Source organism: Hydra viridissima, unplaced genomic scaffold, assembly GCF_058129835.1.
Source record: "Hydra viridissima isolate aposymbiotic clone 2 unplaced genomic scaffold, HvirCarnegie_v1 scaffold_2, whole genome shotgun sequence".
Classification (NCBI taxonomy): Eukaryota; Metazoa; Cnidaria; class Hydrozoa; order Anthoathecata; family Hydridae; genus Hydra; species Hydra viridissima.
In genome coordinates, this window is record NW_028324301.1 from 13456421 (window position 1) to 13472897 (window position 16477).

General features: G+C 28.6%; 2 protein-coding genes across 8 annotated transcripts; both read right to left on the reverse strand.

Moving 5' to 3' along the window:
• Window positions 1-7922: 7922 nt before the first annotated feature.
• On the reverse strand, window positions 7923-15047 carry LOC149892054 (uncharacterized). 7 transcript variants are annotated; one of them, XR_016449600.1, is made up of 15 exons: window positions 12504-12785; window positions 12240-12406; window positions 11963-12124; window positions 11494-11743; window positions 11066-11233; window positions 10731-10909; window positions 10258-10414; window positions 10042-10148; window positions 9719-9866; window positions 8900-8970; window positions 8753-8786; window positions 8604-8627; window positions 8413-8483; window positions 8140-8225; window positions 7923-8046 (listed from the first exon to the last, which is right to left on the reverse strand). XR_016449600.1 is itself a non-coding variant. In XM_090077726.1 (13 exons), the coding sequence occupies exons 1-12, from the start codon at window positions 12598-12600 to the stop codon at window positions 8436-8438; spliced, it is 1578 nt and encodes a 525-aa protein (XP_089933852.1). In that variant the 5' UTR covers window positions 12601-12742; the 3' UTR covers window positions 7923-8046; window positions 8413-8435. The 7 variants fall into 7 exon arrangements, 3 of the variants coding, with proteins under 3 accessions (XP_089933852.1, XP_089933853.1, XP_089933851.1); XR_016449603.1 differs by lacking the exon at window positions 9719-9866; XR_016449599.1 differs by lacking the exon at window positions 8753-8786 and having other exon boundaries at window positions 12504-12742.
• Window positions 12775-16387, reverse strand: LOC149892055 (uncharacterized). The gene is made up of 2 exons (XM_090077724.1): window positions 15418-16387; window positions 12775-15097 (listed from the first exon to the last, which is right to left on the reverse strand). Exons 1-2 carry the CDS (start codon window positions 15635-15637, stop codon window positions 12852-12854), a joined length of 2466 nt encoding a protein of 821 aa, XP_089933850.1. The 5' UTR covers window positions 15638-16387; the 3' UTR covers window positions 12775-12851.
• Window positions 16388-16477: the final 90 nt, after the last annotated feature.

Here is a 16477-nt window from a genome sequence, read left to right on the forward strand (position 1 = left end):
TTAAAATTTTTAAAACGGAATAAATACATGATATAAAAACAAAACAAACGTTTTTTTTTTAAATTTTTAGAATTTCGAATTTAGAAGAACTTTTACTATAGATGGCAGCATTGTGTACTTTCATTGTTATAAATTCAAAAAATTTAAATTTTAGTAGGCTTAGGCTACTGCAAATGCATTAAAAAATTTTTTTTTAATGAAATATTAACATTAAGAAATTAAATTGTATGCAGAGCAGACAAAGTAAGTCATTATATTAATTTTATGTTTCAAATATTTTGTAGACTTAGATTGTTATTGTTTTAAATCCCAACCCAAGTATGGTAGATAAATCTGAAGAAACTTTTATGGACATTTCAAAAGAAAGCTCATCAAATTCTGTGTGGAAATATTTTCTACGAGGGAAAACAAATGAGGTGGCGAAATGCATGCAATGCAAGCAAGTTTTAAAGATATTGGGTGGATGTACAACTCCCATGCACACACATCTTCGTTCTAAACACAACACAGTTTTGAACAAGCGAAAGTTTGTTATATACAACAGCTTCTACATTTGACAGTAACGATAGTGTTGTGAGCACAACCAGAAAAACGAACACGATCATTGATTTTTTCAAGTCAAAAAAAGATGAAACTTTTCCTGCCGTAGTAGCTAGAATGATTGCTTCTGATGGTTTACCGTTTCGTGTTTTTTGTACGTCAAACGATTTAAGAAAATGTTTAACAATGCGTGGATTCGGTGATATTCCAAAATCACCCACCAGCATACAGAAAGTCGTGATGGATTATACTAAAAAAATTAAACAATTGCAAATTGCTGAAATTAATCAATTAAAAAAGAATTTATGCTTTAGTCTAACATTGGACGAGTGGACGTCCTCTCGAAATAGACGTTATATGAATGTTAACGTTCATGGGTCGAAAAATATCTGGAATTTGGGTCTTTCTCGAATTTATGGTCGATTTGCGGCTGAAAATTGTGTAAAATTGTTAGAGGACAAGTTAGAATCATTTCAGTTAAATATAAGGAACGATATTTCGTGTATTGTAACTGATGGTGCTTCTATGATGCAAAAAGTGGGTAGATTATTACCATGTGAACAAATTTTGTGTTTTGCTCATGCAACTCAGATTGTAATTGTAAATGTGATCTACAAACAAACAGAGAAAGAGGTAGATGAAGATGATTATGAGAGTGTTCTAGACCTGGACTCTGATGAAGAAGATTTAAGTGATGATGAAGGAATGCAAGTGGGGACGAGAAATGAATGTGATGTAGAAATTACTAAAAAGTTTACATTGCGAAATGTAATCATGAAAGTTCGGGTAATTGTTCGAATGTTTCGACGTTCCCCTTTAAAAAATGAAGTGTTGCAAAAACATATGAAGGAAGATCATGGAAAGGAATTGCAGCTATTGCTTGATTCGAAGACTAGATGGAGTAGCCTGATGTCCATGTTAGAACGTTTTAATCTTTTGAAAAGTTCAATAAAAAAGGCAATAATTGATATCAAAGTGGATACATTTTTGAATGATTCAGAATGAAATATAATATCTACAGTTTCTAGAAATTTGAAGCCTATAAAATTAGCTGTAGACTCGTTATGCCGTGCTGATGCAAATTTACTTTCTGCGGATGCAACATTTACGTTTGTGTTAGAAAATTTTGATGAGAATGAAGAAATTGGCCGTGAAATGAAAAAAGAATTTGAAGTTCAAATTAATCAAAGAAAAACTGTGGTATCCGATGTTCTTCAATATTTGCATAATGGGGGTAAAACCAAAATTCACAAGAACATTTTGCATCGCTCGAAAACTGAAATAACCAAAATTATCATATCCCTAATCCAAAGACTTAGTGGTGAAGTAGCATTAGAAATAGACCCGACAGTATCTGAGTCTACTAAAATGGATGACGATAAACCTATCGAATCATTGGAAACTCAGTTATCCTTGCAGGAAATTCTTCAGCAAAAGATAAAGGAATCACTCTCGGAATCACGGTCAAAAGTTCTATAAAAATCATCGATTCATTCCGAAATTCGCAGTGGAATGAAATTTTGGGATGAAGGGGGATCCCGCGGAATGCTTTTGGAAGATCTTTACAAAAGTTTATTAACAATTCCACCAACTAGTGTGGAGTCAGAGCGCGCTTTTTCCGCTGCAAGAGCATTTTCAAAAAAATTCGATCAAGGCTCAACGACAAAACATTGGATACTTTGTGTTTTTTAAGAAGCTTTTTCAAAAATCAAAATGAAAATTGAACTTTCATTTTGCAATTTTATTTATGTAGTTCAAAAAAATTTTAATATGAAATATTTCCTTATTTTGTAATTTGTTTTAATTTTGTTGTTTTGAACTAAATACATTTATGTTAAAAAATAATGTACTTTCTTTTCTTTATATTTTTTAAATTCTTCTATAATAATTCCGGAATTAAACCGAAATTCCGGATTTCATCTCCTGTAATTCCGAAAATCCGGAATTCAGTTTTTTACAAAAAAATGGATTCACTAATTTACAACAGGATCACCACAGCATCAAAGATCACAAGTTCATAGTGAGTGGACATTCTTTTCTGCCAAATGATGCAGATTTCGTCGTGATAGAAGCATACAACAAATCAAAACCTATTTATGATACAGATGACTGGTATGAAGGTATAATAAAATCAAAGAAGAAACAACCTTTTCACTTGAAAGTTATGTCCCAGTCAGAGTTATTTTCTGTGGAAAGTTTATTGAAAAATATCACAAATAGGAATACAAACAACATGAAACAACCTGTCAATTGGCTTAAAGTATAATGGTTACGATATACTAAAGAAAACCCTCTGCAGATTTTGTATAAAGAAAGCCTAAATGAAGAGATTGAGTTTTGTAAAATCAACATTGATAAAAAGCCAAGGCGTGTTAGACCTACAAACAATTTTAATAAGATTTGGCTTCAGAACTTGTATACTGCTCCAAGACCTACCCACATCAACAACAAAAAAAAAGGGTATGGAAGATTTGCTTACTTTCATACCTCCTGCAAAGCACAGATTCTTTACAAACCTTCTGGCAACGCCAAATGCTGAGGGAGAGCGGCCTTTATCAGGCTCAGAAGATGATGAATGAATAAGTTGCATATTGAAAGTGAAAACTTTTGTTTATAAGCTACAGACAGATATAATTTTTTCGTGTGTTTATTATTTCCTATGTATCTAATTATTTTAATGAATAATTATTCATTAAAACATTTTTATTCACTGAATAATTAATTCACTTCAAAAATATTTATATCTGTCAGTATGTAGCTTACAAACAAAAGTTTTTACTTTTTAATGCAACTTAAGTTGCATTAAAAAGTAAAAACTTTTGTTTGTAAGCTACATACTGACAGATATAAATATTTTTGAAGTGAATTAATTATTCAGTGAATAAAATATTAAATAATAGACAGCTGTCTAAGGTTTTCACCATTACAACACAATAATTAAGTTAAAAAATGCATGTTTTGTATGACTTAGGCTAAAAACCATTCATTTTCATCAGAAGCATTATCAAGGCAGAGTGGCATAAGTCCCTAATGGTATTTTTAAGCCCTTATGACATTCAAGTTAATAGCAGAAAATACATAATAGTCCAATAAATAGTTGGGGGAACTTATTAACAGTTCAATTAGCCAGAGAAACTTTCTCTAAAACAGTTTGATGATTTATGATATGATGTCTACTAAATGCCTCTATCTCAAAACTAGATATGAGTGACTTATACCACTATGCATCTCAGGGGCTCATATGTAATCCCGAAAAGCCTTTATTTCATTCAAAATTGAAACTTGGGAATAAATTTCTGATTAAATTAAAATTCTCCTGAAGGTAATTCCAAACTTATTTTCATAGTTCTATTCTAGTGTCAATATTCGTTTTAATATTAACATTTTAAAGTCGGATTAAGATCTTGCTCAGTGTATTTCTAGCCTTAATAACTTAGTTCTAGCCTAGTGTCAATATTCGTTATACTATTGACCTTATCTCTCTGTGTTACTAGTCTGATTCTCTTAGTTCTAGCCTATCGTCAATATTCGTTTCAATATTGACCTTTATCACGGTATTTCTAGCCTGATTCTCTTAACTAATTCTCTTATTTCTAACCTAGTGTCAACATTTGTTTTAATATTATCTTATCTCTCTGCGTTTTTAGCCTGATTCTCTTTGTTCTAGCCTAGTGTCATTATCTCTATGTGTTTCTAGCCTAATTCTCTTAATTCTAGCCTAGCGTCAATATTCGTTTTAATATTGACTTATCTCAATGTATTTCTAGCCTGATTCCTTTAGTTCTAGCCTAGTGTCAACATTCGTTTTACTATTGACCTTTCTCAGTGTATTTCAAGTCTGATTCTCTTAGTTCTAGCCTAGTGTCAATATTTGTTTCAATATAGACCTATATCACGGTATTTCTAGCCTGAATCTCTTAATTCTAGCCTAGTGTCAATATTTGTTTTAATATTGACTTATCTCAATATATTCAACCCAAAAATTACACTTGTTGTCCCCCGTCATTGTTCATGAAAAAATGGTGTTTGAGTTCATAGAAAACAATTTCCTTTTTTGCACCATACCCATGGCTTAAGACTTTTTAAAATTGGTGTTGAGTCACTTCCAAGTTTCACCAAGCTTTTCTAAAGCTTGGCATGGAATTTGGTTCAATGGCACCTCCAACTGATGATATTACATCAAAATTAATAGATCTCCCTTCAAGTTCTTTCTCGTCCTTTGGTTCCGTCAAAATCTCCACTTTAAAAAGGCCAGAACCAGTACTCACGTGTTTTTACTGATGAAGCATGTTTCCCATATGCTTCACACAGCATAAAATGTCCGTCAGCTGCAGTTTTCTTCAAATCAAAAAGCAGTGCTTCTTGTAAATTATGTTTATTTGGCATAATATTGACATAATTAGAACATAAAGAAAGTATGTTGTCTACACTTCAAAGACATGGCACGTACTGATTTTTAGCAGAAGACGGTAATACTTTCACATCAATATATCTACAAGATGGTCCGATGCAATACAGCATATTCAAAATCTTAGAAACAACTGAATTTTGATGAAAATTTATTTCAAAAGTTATCAAAATGTCAAGTTTTCAATAAGACAATTTCAATAAAACAATATTTGGTAGCATATCAATTCGCCTTCAAAACAACATCACAACAATAAGGCATCAAATCAACTAAATAATGAGAACATCCTGAGGAATGTTATACCAGCATTCTTTAATCATAGCAAATAAAAACTTTAGATCTTCCAGTGCGAGGCTTATTTTCAATAGCTTTGCGCTGACAAACCTTCTTGATGTTACTTATTGCTGGTTTTGAAACATTAAAAAGTTCAGAAATCTTTCTGTAAAACGTTTTTTCCCATAGCTTTTATTATTAATTTCTTTTTTTGATTTGAAACTTCCTTAGTTTTTCCAATGTTTTTGAAATATTACAAAGTATTTGAATTATAAAATTTTACCAATATTTTGACGATTTATTATACTTCTTTGCTTTTAAAATATTTCAAAAAATTTGATTATTAAGTTTCCTAAATATTTTGGCCTTTAATTATGCCTTCGTTTACAAAAACTTGATTTAATTGCAGAGTATGATACTGTTTCAAAACTTTTGCACCGAAATCCTTTTTAAGACTAAGTTTTAATTACCCAGCGGGCACAACACTTTATTTCAACGTCAATAAGTGGAAGATTTTTTGTCGCGACGACAGATAACCAAAAATCGACACATCAATGTTGAAATTTTAAAATTACGTCATTTCAAATCTCAAGCATCGAGAGTTAGTTATTTTACGCCGATCGACATCCCAACCGGCACACAACGTAGTATTTACGTTGTGTTTGTGTTAAAATTACGTTTTACGTTACTTAACGTTAATCTAACGTTGTGTAAACGTAATCTTTTTAACGTAATTTTCTAACGTTGACACAACGTTAAAAAAACAAAGAAATATTTACATAACATTCTAACGTTGAGCTAACGAAAAGACAATGTAAAAAAACAAAGAAATATTAACGTAGATCTGCTAACTATAAAAAAACCTACCGTAATTTTTTGCTTTTTTTTCTTCTTAAAGATGGCGTAAGTGAAGATAGCACCACTGATCCACTGATCTCAAAATATAACTGGATAGCGTATGCGAAAAAAATTTTTGAAACCAATTTTGGCCTCCCAAGATGGCGGCGGAATTAAGGAATGGTGATATGAAAATCAAGAAACTGATGATAATCAAGTTTTATATCTTAAGCTCAAATATTGATAAATATATAATTTTCTAATAAAAATCTAGTTTTTTTGTTTAACAAGATTTTTTTCATAAAAATAACGGAATATTACATATTTACATAAATTTCAAATATAAATATTTTTTTATTTAACAAAACATATTCTTACAATAAGTTGCTCTACATTAACTTTCTATTTTTCGCTTTATAGAACAAATATAATGAAATAAAAATTCTCAGTAAAACTAAGTACAAATTTTAATTTACTTAAATTTAGTTTGTTTAATAAAAGTAAAGAAAAAGTATTTGTTTGCTTGTGCAGAAATCTCAAGTTTCAAATAGTTAGCATTAGTTATATAATTTATGTACCTTTTAGTTCTTAACTACCCAATGCTGTGTGCTAGAAGGTTAATAACACAACAGCATGGTAGGCAGCTGATTTTATTTTTAAGATAAAACGTTTTTTAGGCATTAGTTCATCAGATAGGCACTAAAAAATTATAAATGCTGCATGAAATATTACCCAGCCGGCACGCAACGTTGTATTAACGTTGTATTTACGTTAGATTTTTAGTTAGTACAACGTTGCCGGTTCGGCAAAATGGAAAGGTTTTGTAACGTAAAATTCTTACGTTAGATTTACGTTAGATAATAACGTTATACAAACGTAAAAATCTAATGTTAGATTAACGTTATACTAACATAAATTTAAGTTGGAAAATTATTGGCGTTTTATATTAACGTAAAATATTGATTGTAACCATGTTTAATATTTAATATTAATATACTGTTATATTCATATAAACCTGCCGAAGCCTATGGCTTCGTGTCATGGTTTTTATATGAATATAACCGTATGTAAACGGTTTATATATGCCTTTAATGTTAACATACTAACATTAAATGTTTAACACAATTACAATCAATATTCTACGTTAATATAAGGGTTTCTAATCCCTTACAAGGCGTTAGAAAAACAGTTTCGGGGATACTCTAACTAAAAATACAATAAATGTTTTATTTAAAGACTTTATTTAAAGATGTATTATATATTCTTTTGTATATTATATAGCATATATAATATACAAAAGATATATAAAATTAATAATTGTTCAACAATCACTTGCTTCCTCAATTAATTTCTTTTTGCTTCCATTTACAAATGGTGAGAACTTTAAGATGCTTCCTACACTCTAAAAAAAAATCCGTTGAATACAACGAATTGGGTAACAGATCAATCCGTCGCTATTGCACCAACGGCTTTTCCGTTAGGTTAACGGATTAAAGTTTTAACGGATTGAAGTCCGTTGATATTTTTCCGACAAAACAATCCTTTTAAATAAAGGAGTTTTTACGTTAGTGCATACGTTATTGTAGGGAATAATCAGTTTAAATCATTCCATTATAATTAAAGATGAATTAAGCCACATAATATTGAAATTTGATAATAAAATAATCCTTACATTTTTTAATACATGGATTATTTCATAAAAATATTCTTAATACACATTGGTTCTTACCATTATAAATGTAATAATTACTATCTGATACAAGCAGTACTAATTATACAAACTAACATGGTTGGGAGAAATATAGTGCTCAATTTGTTAGCAAGCTTCAAAAACTCTTTAACTGGACATTGAAAACTAACCAAATATTTATAATAATGTAATTCAGTACACAAACTTTTAATTACAATCAAAATAGTTTTTTTAAAAATATATTTTTAAATATATTTCCATGTTTCACGCTTCAATTCCAGCAACGTGTTGTCAATTCCTAAAGGTAAATATAACATAAAATACAATAAAGAAAATATGGAACCTAAATGATATAAATAGTATGAAATGAAAATAAAATTTTACTAATTACCTTTAAGAAATATATTCATTGCTAATTCTTTATTTTTAAATTGATAATAGAAATTTTTTTATTTTATAAATTTCTGATACCATTTTCTAAAGATAAAGTTCAATGCAACAACTAAATAATATCTTTAACAAAAATGTGTAACAAAAGATAATCTTATCTGATAACTAAAAGGTTCTATAATTTCCACATACTTCAAAACCTGTCAGGAACAAAATAAAAAAAAGGTCTTAAACTTAAATAACGATAAATTAAAACAAAAATAAATAAGCTCACCAAAAGAGTTGCAAATAACAATATCAGAAGTTCAATTTGATACCACATCCCTCGTGTCTAAGTAGCAAATTCTAAACAAATATAAACAAGACATACATAAACTTAGTTGTACCTAACCTAAATAAATATCCCCATCAAAAGAAATGCAAATTACAATCTAATTTTTAATTTTACAACTAATTTAAACTTACAGCGTGATATTGCATGCCATGTGTCTAAAATAGCAAATTATAAGAATATAAACAAGCCATATAAATAAAATTGTGTAAATGACCATTTAGTTTATACTAAAACTGTGTAACTACAAAAAAGCTAGCAAATTAAACTTATTGCAACAAACCTTTTATCTACGATGTAAATGTGATTTAAAGATCCTGTAAACAAAAAATATTGTTAACAACTCATTTTTTAAAATATTTATCTGATGTAACTGACAAATTTATTTAAAAAAAAAAGTATAATAACAAGGAACAAATAACTGTAATACTTGAACATGATTAAACCATTGTAAGTTGATGTCCATGTAAGTCCTTAACTTGCTTAAACTACATATTAAAGCTAAAAACATATAAAATTATAATACAAATATAAAAAACACATCTATTTATTTTTTTATTGTTATATGATTATAGAAAAAACAATTCAAAACTTTATTATTTTTTATGCAATTAACTTAAATATGCTGACAGATAAAACTCTAACAAACAAGATTTTAAAAATAATTTATCAAAAGAATATCTTTCTCAATAAAACGAGCTGCGTGTCATCACACACTTATAAAACTATAACTATTATTATGGCCATTAATTTGTTAGTCATTGATTGACTTAGTTAACAGTGATAACAAGTTATTTTCCAGGTTAAAAATGAAGTGTAAAAGTTTTTAAAATATATAAATGTTTTGTCATCTAAAAATTTATTAAAATTATTGATGATTTTGTAAGACCTTTTTCCTATAGCCATATGGACAAGAATAAAAATAATATTAAATCTCAAATATCTGGAAAATCAAGATAGTTAGAGTAAAGCTATAAAATACAAACAAATTTACACTCTAAAAAACATTTTCAAAAAATATTGTTTTTCAAGACACCTAAATATTATAGGTCATGGGATGTGTTAAAAAAAAATTAGCCACATGACTATGTGGTATATTTTATTAAATTAGCCAGCAGTTCAATAACACATTTAGGCTTTTTTCCATAGTCAAGATCATAATAAGCTTGAATAAACTGCCAAAAATAATTGGAAATCGGATTGTATTGAATGTTAAAACACCAGTAAAGTTTGAGCATTCGATCTATACCTTCCATTATAGATTGGCCCGCATTGATTATTTTTTTTTCGTATGCAATTTTTATTGATAAAATTTTTTCGCCTTCTTGTCCTTGTATTAACAGTACAGGATATGGGTTATCAAGATTTTCTGCAAAATATGAGATTGCATCACCTACCTAAATAATAAAATACTATTTTTAATCCTCAACAATAAAATTTATTGTTGAGGATTTAACACCTCACTGCCGTTTCTCTTCTCTCAAAAAATCAGGTATCTGGTGGTTGTTCTTCTTAATTACATTGCATAAAAATTTTTTAGGCAAAAATTTCTTTTATAGAGATGATACTTACATTGCATATCATGATGTGTTCCATTATCTCAGGAGCAGATTTCCTTTGCTTTCCTCCTTGTCGCAGTAAATAGCATAACATTTTGCATGCATTGTACACTCTCCAATCTAGGTAATAAATAATTATTTTTTCATAAAAGTTTTTTTAAAGCATACCATTTTCAACGGTATGCTTAAAAAAATTTTTATGATAAAATTTGAAATACAAAGAGTATACCAATGTTGCTCTGGTTAGGTGCATTGACTAGATTTGTCAGATAAAGAACTTTCATTTGTCCACAATACTGAAACAGTGGCTGAACGATTTTAGTCAAAAACGTATCCATTACATTCAGCTTACATAAAGGATATTTGGTTGAAAATTCCATATCAATCTAAAAAAGTCAATATTATTTCAAAAAAACTTATCAAATACAAAATGGTTTTTGAAAAAAAAAGCAAGGTGTTATAAAATTTGACAGAGTGTATTCTATTCAATTGATGTCCAAAAGTTTATAATCGAATATAATACAAATCTAATCGTATAGTATAGTAGTATAAGCAAAAGTTATTTCTAAAACTAGACACTGAAAGTGTTACAAGTAAAAAAAACATTTCATGTTATTGTTAAAGATATGTCACACATAAAAAAATAAAAAGTATGTTTAAACATAAAATTTCAAATATATAAAAGCAAATACAGAATATTACCAGTTTGGGAATTAAGGCAAATTTGGGATAATTTGTTATAATAGTAGACAAGATTGGTTTCTCATCTGCAATCCATGTCTGTCGCAAACAAAAGGTAGATTGCGTACATTGTTTTATTTCCTCAACTCTCGACAAGGCAAGATATCTTAGTTTCTCAACATCTTCAATGTTTGAAACACCTTTATAAAAGTGACAGTTTATTTAAAATTTTTCACCATTATATAATATTTTGCAAATGAAATTAAAATTAAATCACAATCTAGAAAAACCACTGCACTGGATTCTATTATTGAAGATTTAGTATACATGTTCATAAACTTAAAATGAAAATAAACCTCCACAAATCATACAATCTGCCAAGTCACGAGGACACCCTTCTTTCAATTGTTTTGAGCACGAGGCTCCTTCTGTTTGTTCTGTAAATGACCCCAAAACAGTAGAATCAGGTATTTTGATTTTATCTGCTTCCCCTTTTTTTGACCATGAATGCTTTTTAGCTGAAGCTAAATGAACATCGTAAATACTTTCTTAATTATTACCATTATAAGAGGTAAATGCATGAATTAAGAACAATTTTATTTATAATTTGTAGTGCCACTTTACTATGAGCTGATTCCTCCATGAAAGTTGGGTGGGGGTAGAAGTTCCTTTAAATATTTGTAATACAACTTTAAATGTTTCATGATGACATTAAAATGAGAAACACAATTGAAAAATAGAAGCCAGTGTTTTTATAATAATACAAATGTTATAAAATACTCACGTAACAATTTTCTCCTAGCATTTTCCAGAGCCCTGTCAAGATACCCATGATAACTTACAGGATCATAAAAAAGGGTGCTTGGCAATCCAAGTGTTTCGCCTAGCAATACTGCAACATTACTTTTTTGAAATTTGTTTGGATAGTTTCCATAAAGACAAACCATTTTGTGCACAACCACTCTAACAATATGTTGTCTTGCATTGCAATTGACATTGAAATTATTTATTTCACTCATATATTGTAAGGTATTCTTTTAACAAAGATAAGGAAATTTTTTTTATTAGGAAAAACATAATAAATTATAGTAAATGTAAAGCAGTAAAATAAAAATAATAAATGCACTACTAATGCAGTTTTTTTTTTCCTGTAATTTAAACAATTACTGTTGACAATACCTATAATTTATAGGACATAGTAGACAATTAATGAAACTTCATAATTTTAAAAATATATTCCGCTACATACTCACCGGATGTTGTGCTAGGTAAGCTTTTAACGTTTTTGAACAAGAAAATGTGTCATCCTGCTTAAGGCTCAACGAGGTTTGATCATTAAACACAAATGCTTTATTGGCATCAACAAAATCATCTTTTATACTTGCAGAACTGCAAACTTCAGGTGTACACGCAATCTGTGTAATGTGGTATTAATATCTTTTTTATACAAAAATAAATTTAAAAATATATAAATGGATTTAAATCATTAAAAACATGTAAATTTTGAATACTTTAAAATAATTTGCTTACCAAGTTATTAGGTACCCATTTCTCATCATTGACAAGCACTGTAATATTTGTGCCACTATCAGAAAAATGTTTCAGAACTTCATAGTCAAAATCATCAATTTCTGTTCCATCACTTTGAAATGCAAATCTTAAATCATTTCCAGACAACAAACCAAATTTACTGGCAACTAAAATAGCAAATGACTACAAGTTTTACAAACTCTCCGTAAAAAAAATTTAAAACAAAACATAAAATGCTATCTATTTATCTAATAATTATTTCACCTTTAGTAACGAAGTCTTCATCTTTCTTCAGCAGAATTAACTTTTTTTTTGATTGATCAACAGACCATATTTTCAAAATTAGAGACATTCTATACATATCATTCAACAATGATATAAATCAAAACAAAAATCATAAATTGTTTTCAAAATTACTTTATATAAACATAACAAGTATTATAAAGCAGTATTTGCTTAAAAAAACAACACCTTCATGTAATAAATATTAAAAAATGAGAAAAAGAGTATTTGTTAAAATGTACAACTCTGTAAGTAATCAAAAATTTAAAGTTATTCTCAATAAGTAATGAATTTAACTATTGACAAAATCATAACTGCTAACAATAACAATTAAAAAATTCTATAGCGTATGCCGACAAACATTTGATCATTTAAGTTAGTAATGTTATAAGGGTGATAATCTTTACAATCATCTGCATTGATAACAATATTTTTAAACAAATTTTCATTTCTTTTTACCACATAAGCATGAAAATGCTCATTGAAATTAACTGTTTCTAGTGGATTCAACACCAAAAAAGTTTTAGGTTTAATATGAACAATGCAGAGCAACTCTCCTAATTGTGGATAACTTTCAACAACATCATGACATAAAATGCAACCTAATTTGATTTCATATGATCCAAAAGTAATTGAATGAGCAACATAAACCTCATCAAATATATTTAAATTCAATGATTCACATATGGTGTTTCCAATTTCTACCTGCAAATTTCCAACAATAACCTTATCACATTTACCAAGCTGCTTATTATCTGAATACAATGACCTACTAAATAAGCAATTAGCAAGTTTCAATTGGTATCGATGCATGACTGAGTAACAGATGTTTTTAAAGTTACGTATAACTGAAGAAAGTTCTTTAGCAAAACGATGTTTTGCCTCAAATCGCATACACCAATATCTACTTAATGGCCCAAACTTAGCCATACACTCTGGGTAATGCAGCATAAAGTGATGCTTTGGGATTAAACTGTTTTCTGGGTAAACTGATTTAAAGTAGTAATGATGCTCTTCGATTAAAAATTCAAGTTGAGTAATAAGACCATCTGTTATTTCAGGAGCAAAAATAATATCCAAACATCCTAATAATAGAACCAAAAGTTTCCAGTGGGGTTCTTCATCTGGAATATATTTGCCTATCATGAGAGGCAAATTCCGTATCAAGCACCATGATTCAGCAGCTTCAATACGTAAATTCTGAAGATTTATTTCTGGTGGTTTGCTATTTTTGTCTGCCAAGGAGTAATTAAAATTATTTATTGCATTATTTATATCTACAAGGGAAATAATTTTTTTGTCTGTAAGAGTCCGTAACACAAGACATATTTCTAACGGCACTACTCCTTCCAACAAATCATGCATACAATCTACAGCACTTTGTTCTATACAGTGAAACCAGTTAAGACAGTTTAAAGAACAACCATGTTTTATGCCAGTTTTGGAAGGATCATAATCAGTTGATTGAGACTCAACTACACACAGATTGTAATCAGCTATTGTTCGTTTTTCAAAAACTATTGACCTATAGGTTTCTTGCAATTCAGATTGAGTACATTTACAAAAACGACAAAAATAGGTGGCACGAAAACTTTCCATAAAACCAAATAAGGAATGTGCTCCTAAATTATCTGCAGAAAAAATGACAATTATTGCATGAATAGTTATTTTCTTTCCATTTACTATAACTTGAACCCCTTGCTCACTTTCTAATTCTTGGAGCTGACATAAAACATTTTTCAAAATGTTATCATATGAATAGCTTGTAATATTGGCATCTAAAGCATACCATATTCCAATCAAATAAATGCTGTCTGTCTTGGACTGATACTCTGGCAAAACATTTCTAACTTGCATGTATAAAGCCTCAAGTTTATGAACAATTGTATGACTTCCTAACACATTAGTTACTTCAAATGCATCAACAAAAAAATGAAGTAAAAATGTTTTTGGATATTTTTGGAGAAAAGGATGACTGTGAAATCTTCGTGTGTCAAAGAAATCTCTAATTCTTGTTGGAATTGAACTAGGACGGTACATTGGAAAAATAATTTTTTCGGATGCAGACTCCATTATCTTTGCAAGAAGCTGATCAATTGGAACAAAATAACATTTATCTTCTACAATTACAGATTGCATTGATTTTAAACCAGCTGAAAATCTTTGTTCTAATCGCATGCCAAGAGGTATTTCTATCGGTTTTATAAAAAAACCATTGTCCACTAACCACTTTTCCCTTTTATGAATTGTATCAATGTTATTTGTTATATTACAAATGTTTTGCATTTTTATTAAAGCTTCATTGATACTTGTATTATCCTGTGTTAAACTTAACTGGATTATCAGATCTTTAAGCAATTGTGAACCAAAAAATGATATGTCATTTACAACTCCAATTATATTTTCCATTATCATTTGTGAGTTACTTAAAGTAATGTTACCTTTTGCAGATAATTCTGAAAAAAATTTCATAATTGAAACTTCCAAGTTAATGGATGTGGTTTGTTCTACATCCTCAATAATGTCATCTGTGTTAATCCTTTGGCTTTCAATTGTTATTTCTTCATCAGTGATATCTAAAAAAAAATTACAGAAAACAATTTATATAAAAGAAAAAATTTATATATATATATATAATTGTATGTATATATATATATATATATATATATATATATATATATATATATATATATATATATATATATATATATATATATATATATATATATATATATATATATATATATATATATATATATATATATATATATATATATATATATATAATATATGTAACATACATACATACATACATACATACATACATACATACATACATACATACATACATACATACATACATACATACGATTGAACAAAATAAAAAGAAACTAACTAGTGGTAGTTGAACTTGCAGCTTTGATCTCATCAGGAATTGTTAAATGCTGGGTTTCATAATGTTTTCTTAACTTTATGAAACTTAGGAAAACTCTACTGCATTTATCAAAAGTGCATTTGACTTCTGAACCTCTCGAAGTCAATCCATGTAAATTTCGAAAATGAGAAAAAAGGACATGTAATGAAGAAAAATACAATCTACAGAGGAAGCACTTCATAATTTCTTTCGGTAACCTTTTTAAAAAAAAATTTTTTTTTTTCAACGTATTTTATTATTTAATCCGTTGAATTAATGGAATTTCGAAGATTACGTAATTTGTTAACTTTACTCCGTTAATTTTGTTGTTTTTGGAAACGAATTACTTCGTTAAGTTAACGGAGACACGCAGTCCGTTACTTTTTCTAACGGATTGTTTTTAGAGTGTATTTGATCTTTTATTTGTGCTTCCGTCGAAGACTTGTGCATTAGCAGGATGATTTCTAAAATACAACATGGGATACTGTTAACGGGATGTTAAAAAAATAGTTAAAAATACATTTTTCTTATAACTGACTAGTTGCTTGATTTTTTCTTAACGCTAACTTTCAAGATACAAGACTAAGATATATCTAAGTATACAAAAAATATGTAAGGAAGAAGAGATAGATAGAACAATATTGACATATTTAGATCTTCATCATCATCACTCATAAGAACCTCAGAGTCTAGGTCAGAACTCTCAGTTCCAGAAATATCTTTATGATCAGACACACAAAAAAAATCGTTATAGTTCTCCATTTCAATGTTTTGGAAATCAATGCTACTCTCCACTTCATTTATATTGGATTTGACATGCAATGAGTTGTCAATTTCTTCATTTACAAGAAGATTGTTTAAGGCTCAATTACTTTGCCGTCATTCCCTCAAGTTTTGATTTTTCTCTTGTTTATTCTTTTTTATTATTCTGAAATAAACCTAAATTTTAGTAGTTTTGACAATAACAAGATGATAATAAAAACTGAACATAATAAAAAAATAAAAAATAAGAAAACCTAAATTTTTAATAATAATAAAAAGG

Excerpts from the sequence above, each read along its gene's own strand:
- LOC149892054 (XM_090077725.1), bottom strand. The coding sequence starts at position 12,600 with ATGTATAGAATGTCTCTAATTTTGAAAATATGGTCTGTTGATCAATCA. Across the intron at positions 12,125-12,239 it reads AATGGGTACCTAATAACTTG|ATTGCGTGTACACCTGAAGT; the intron begins GTAAGCAAATTA and ends CACATTACACAG. Across the intron at positions 11,234-11,493 it reads TGCTAGGAGAAAATTGTTAC|CTTCAGCTAAAAAGCATTCA; the intron begins GTGAGTATTTTA and ends ATGTTCATTTAG.
- LOC149892055 (XM_090077724.1), bottom strand. The coding sequence starts at position 15,637 with ATGAAGTGCTTCCTCTGTAGATTGTATTTTTCTTCATTACATGTCCTT. Across the intron at positions 15,098-15,417 it reads TGCAAGTTCAACTACCACTA|ATATCACTGATGAAGAAATA; the intron begins GTTAGTTTCTTT and ends ATTTTTTTTTAG.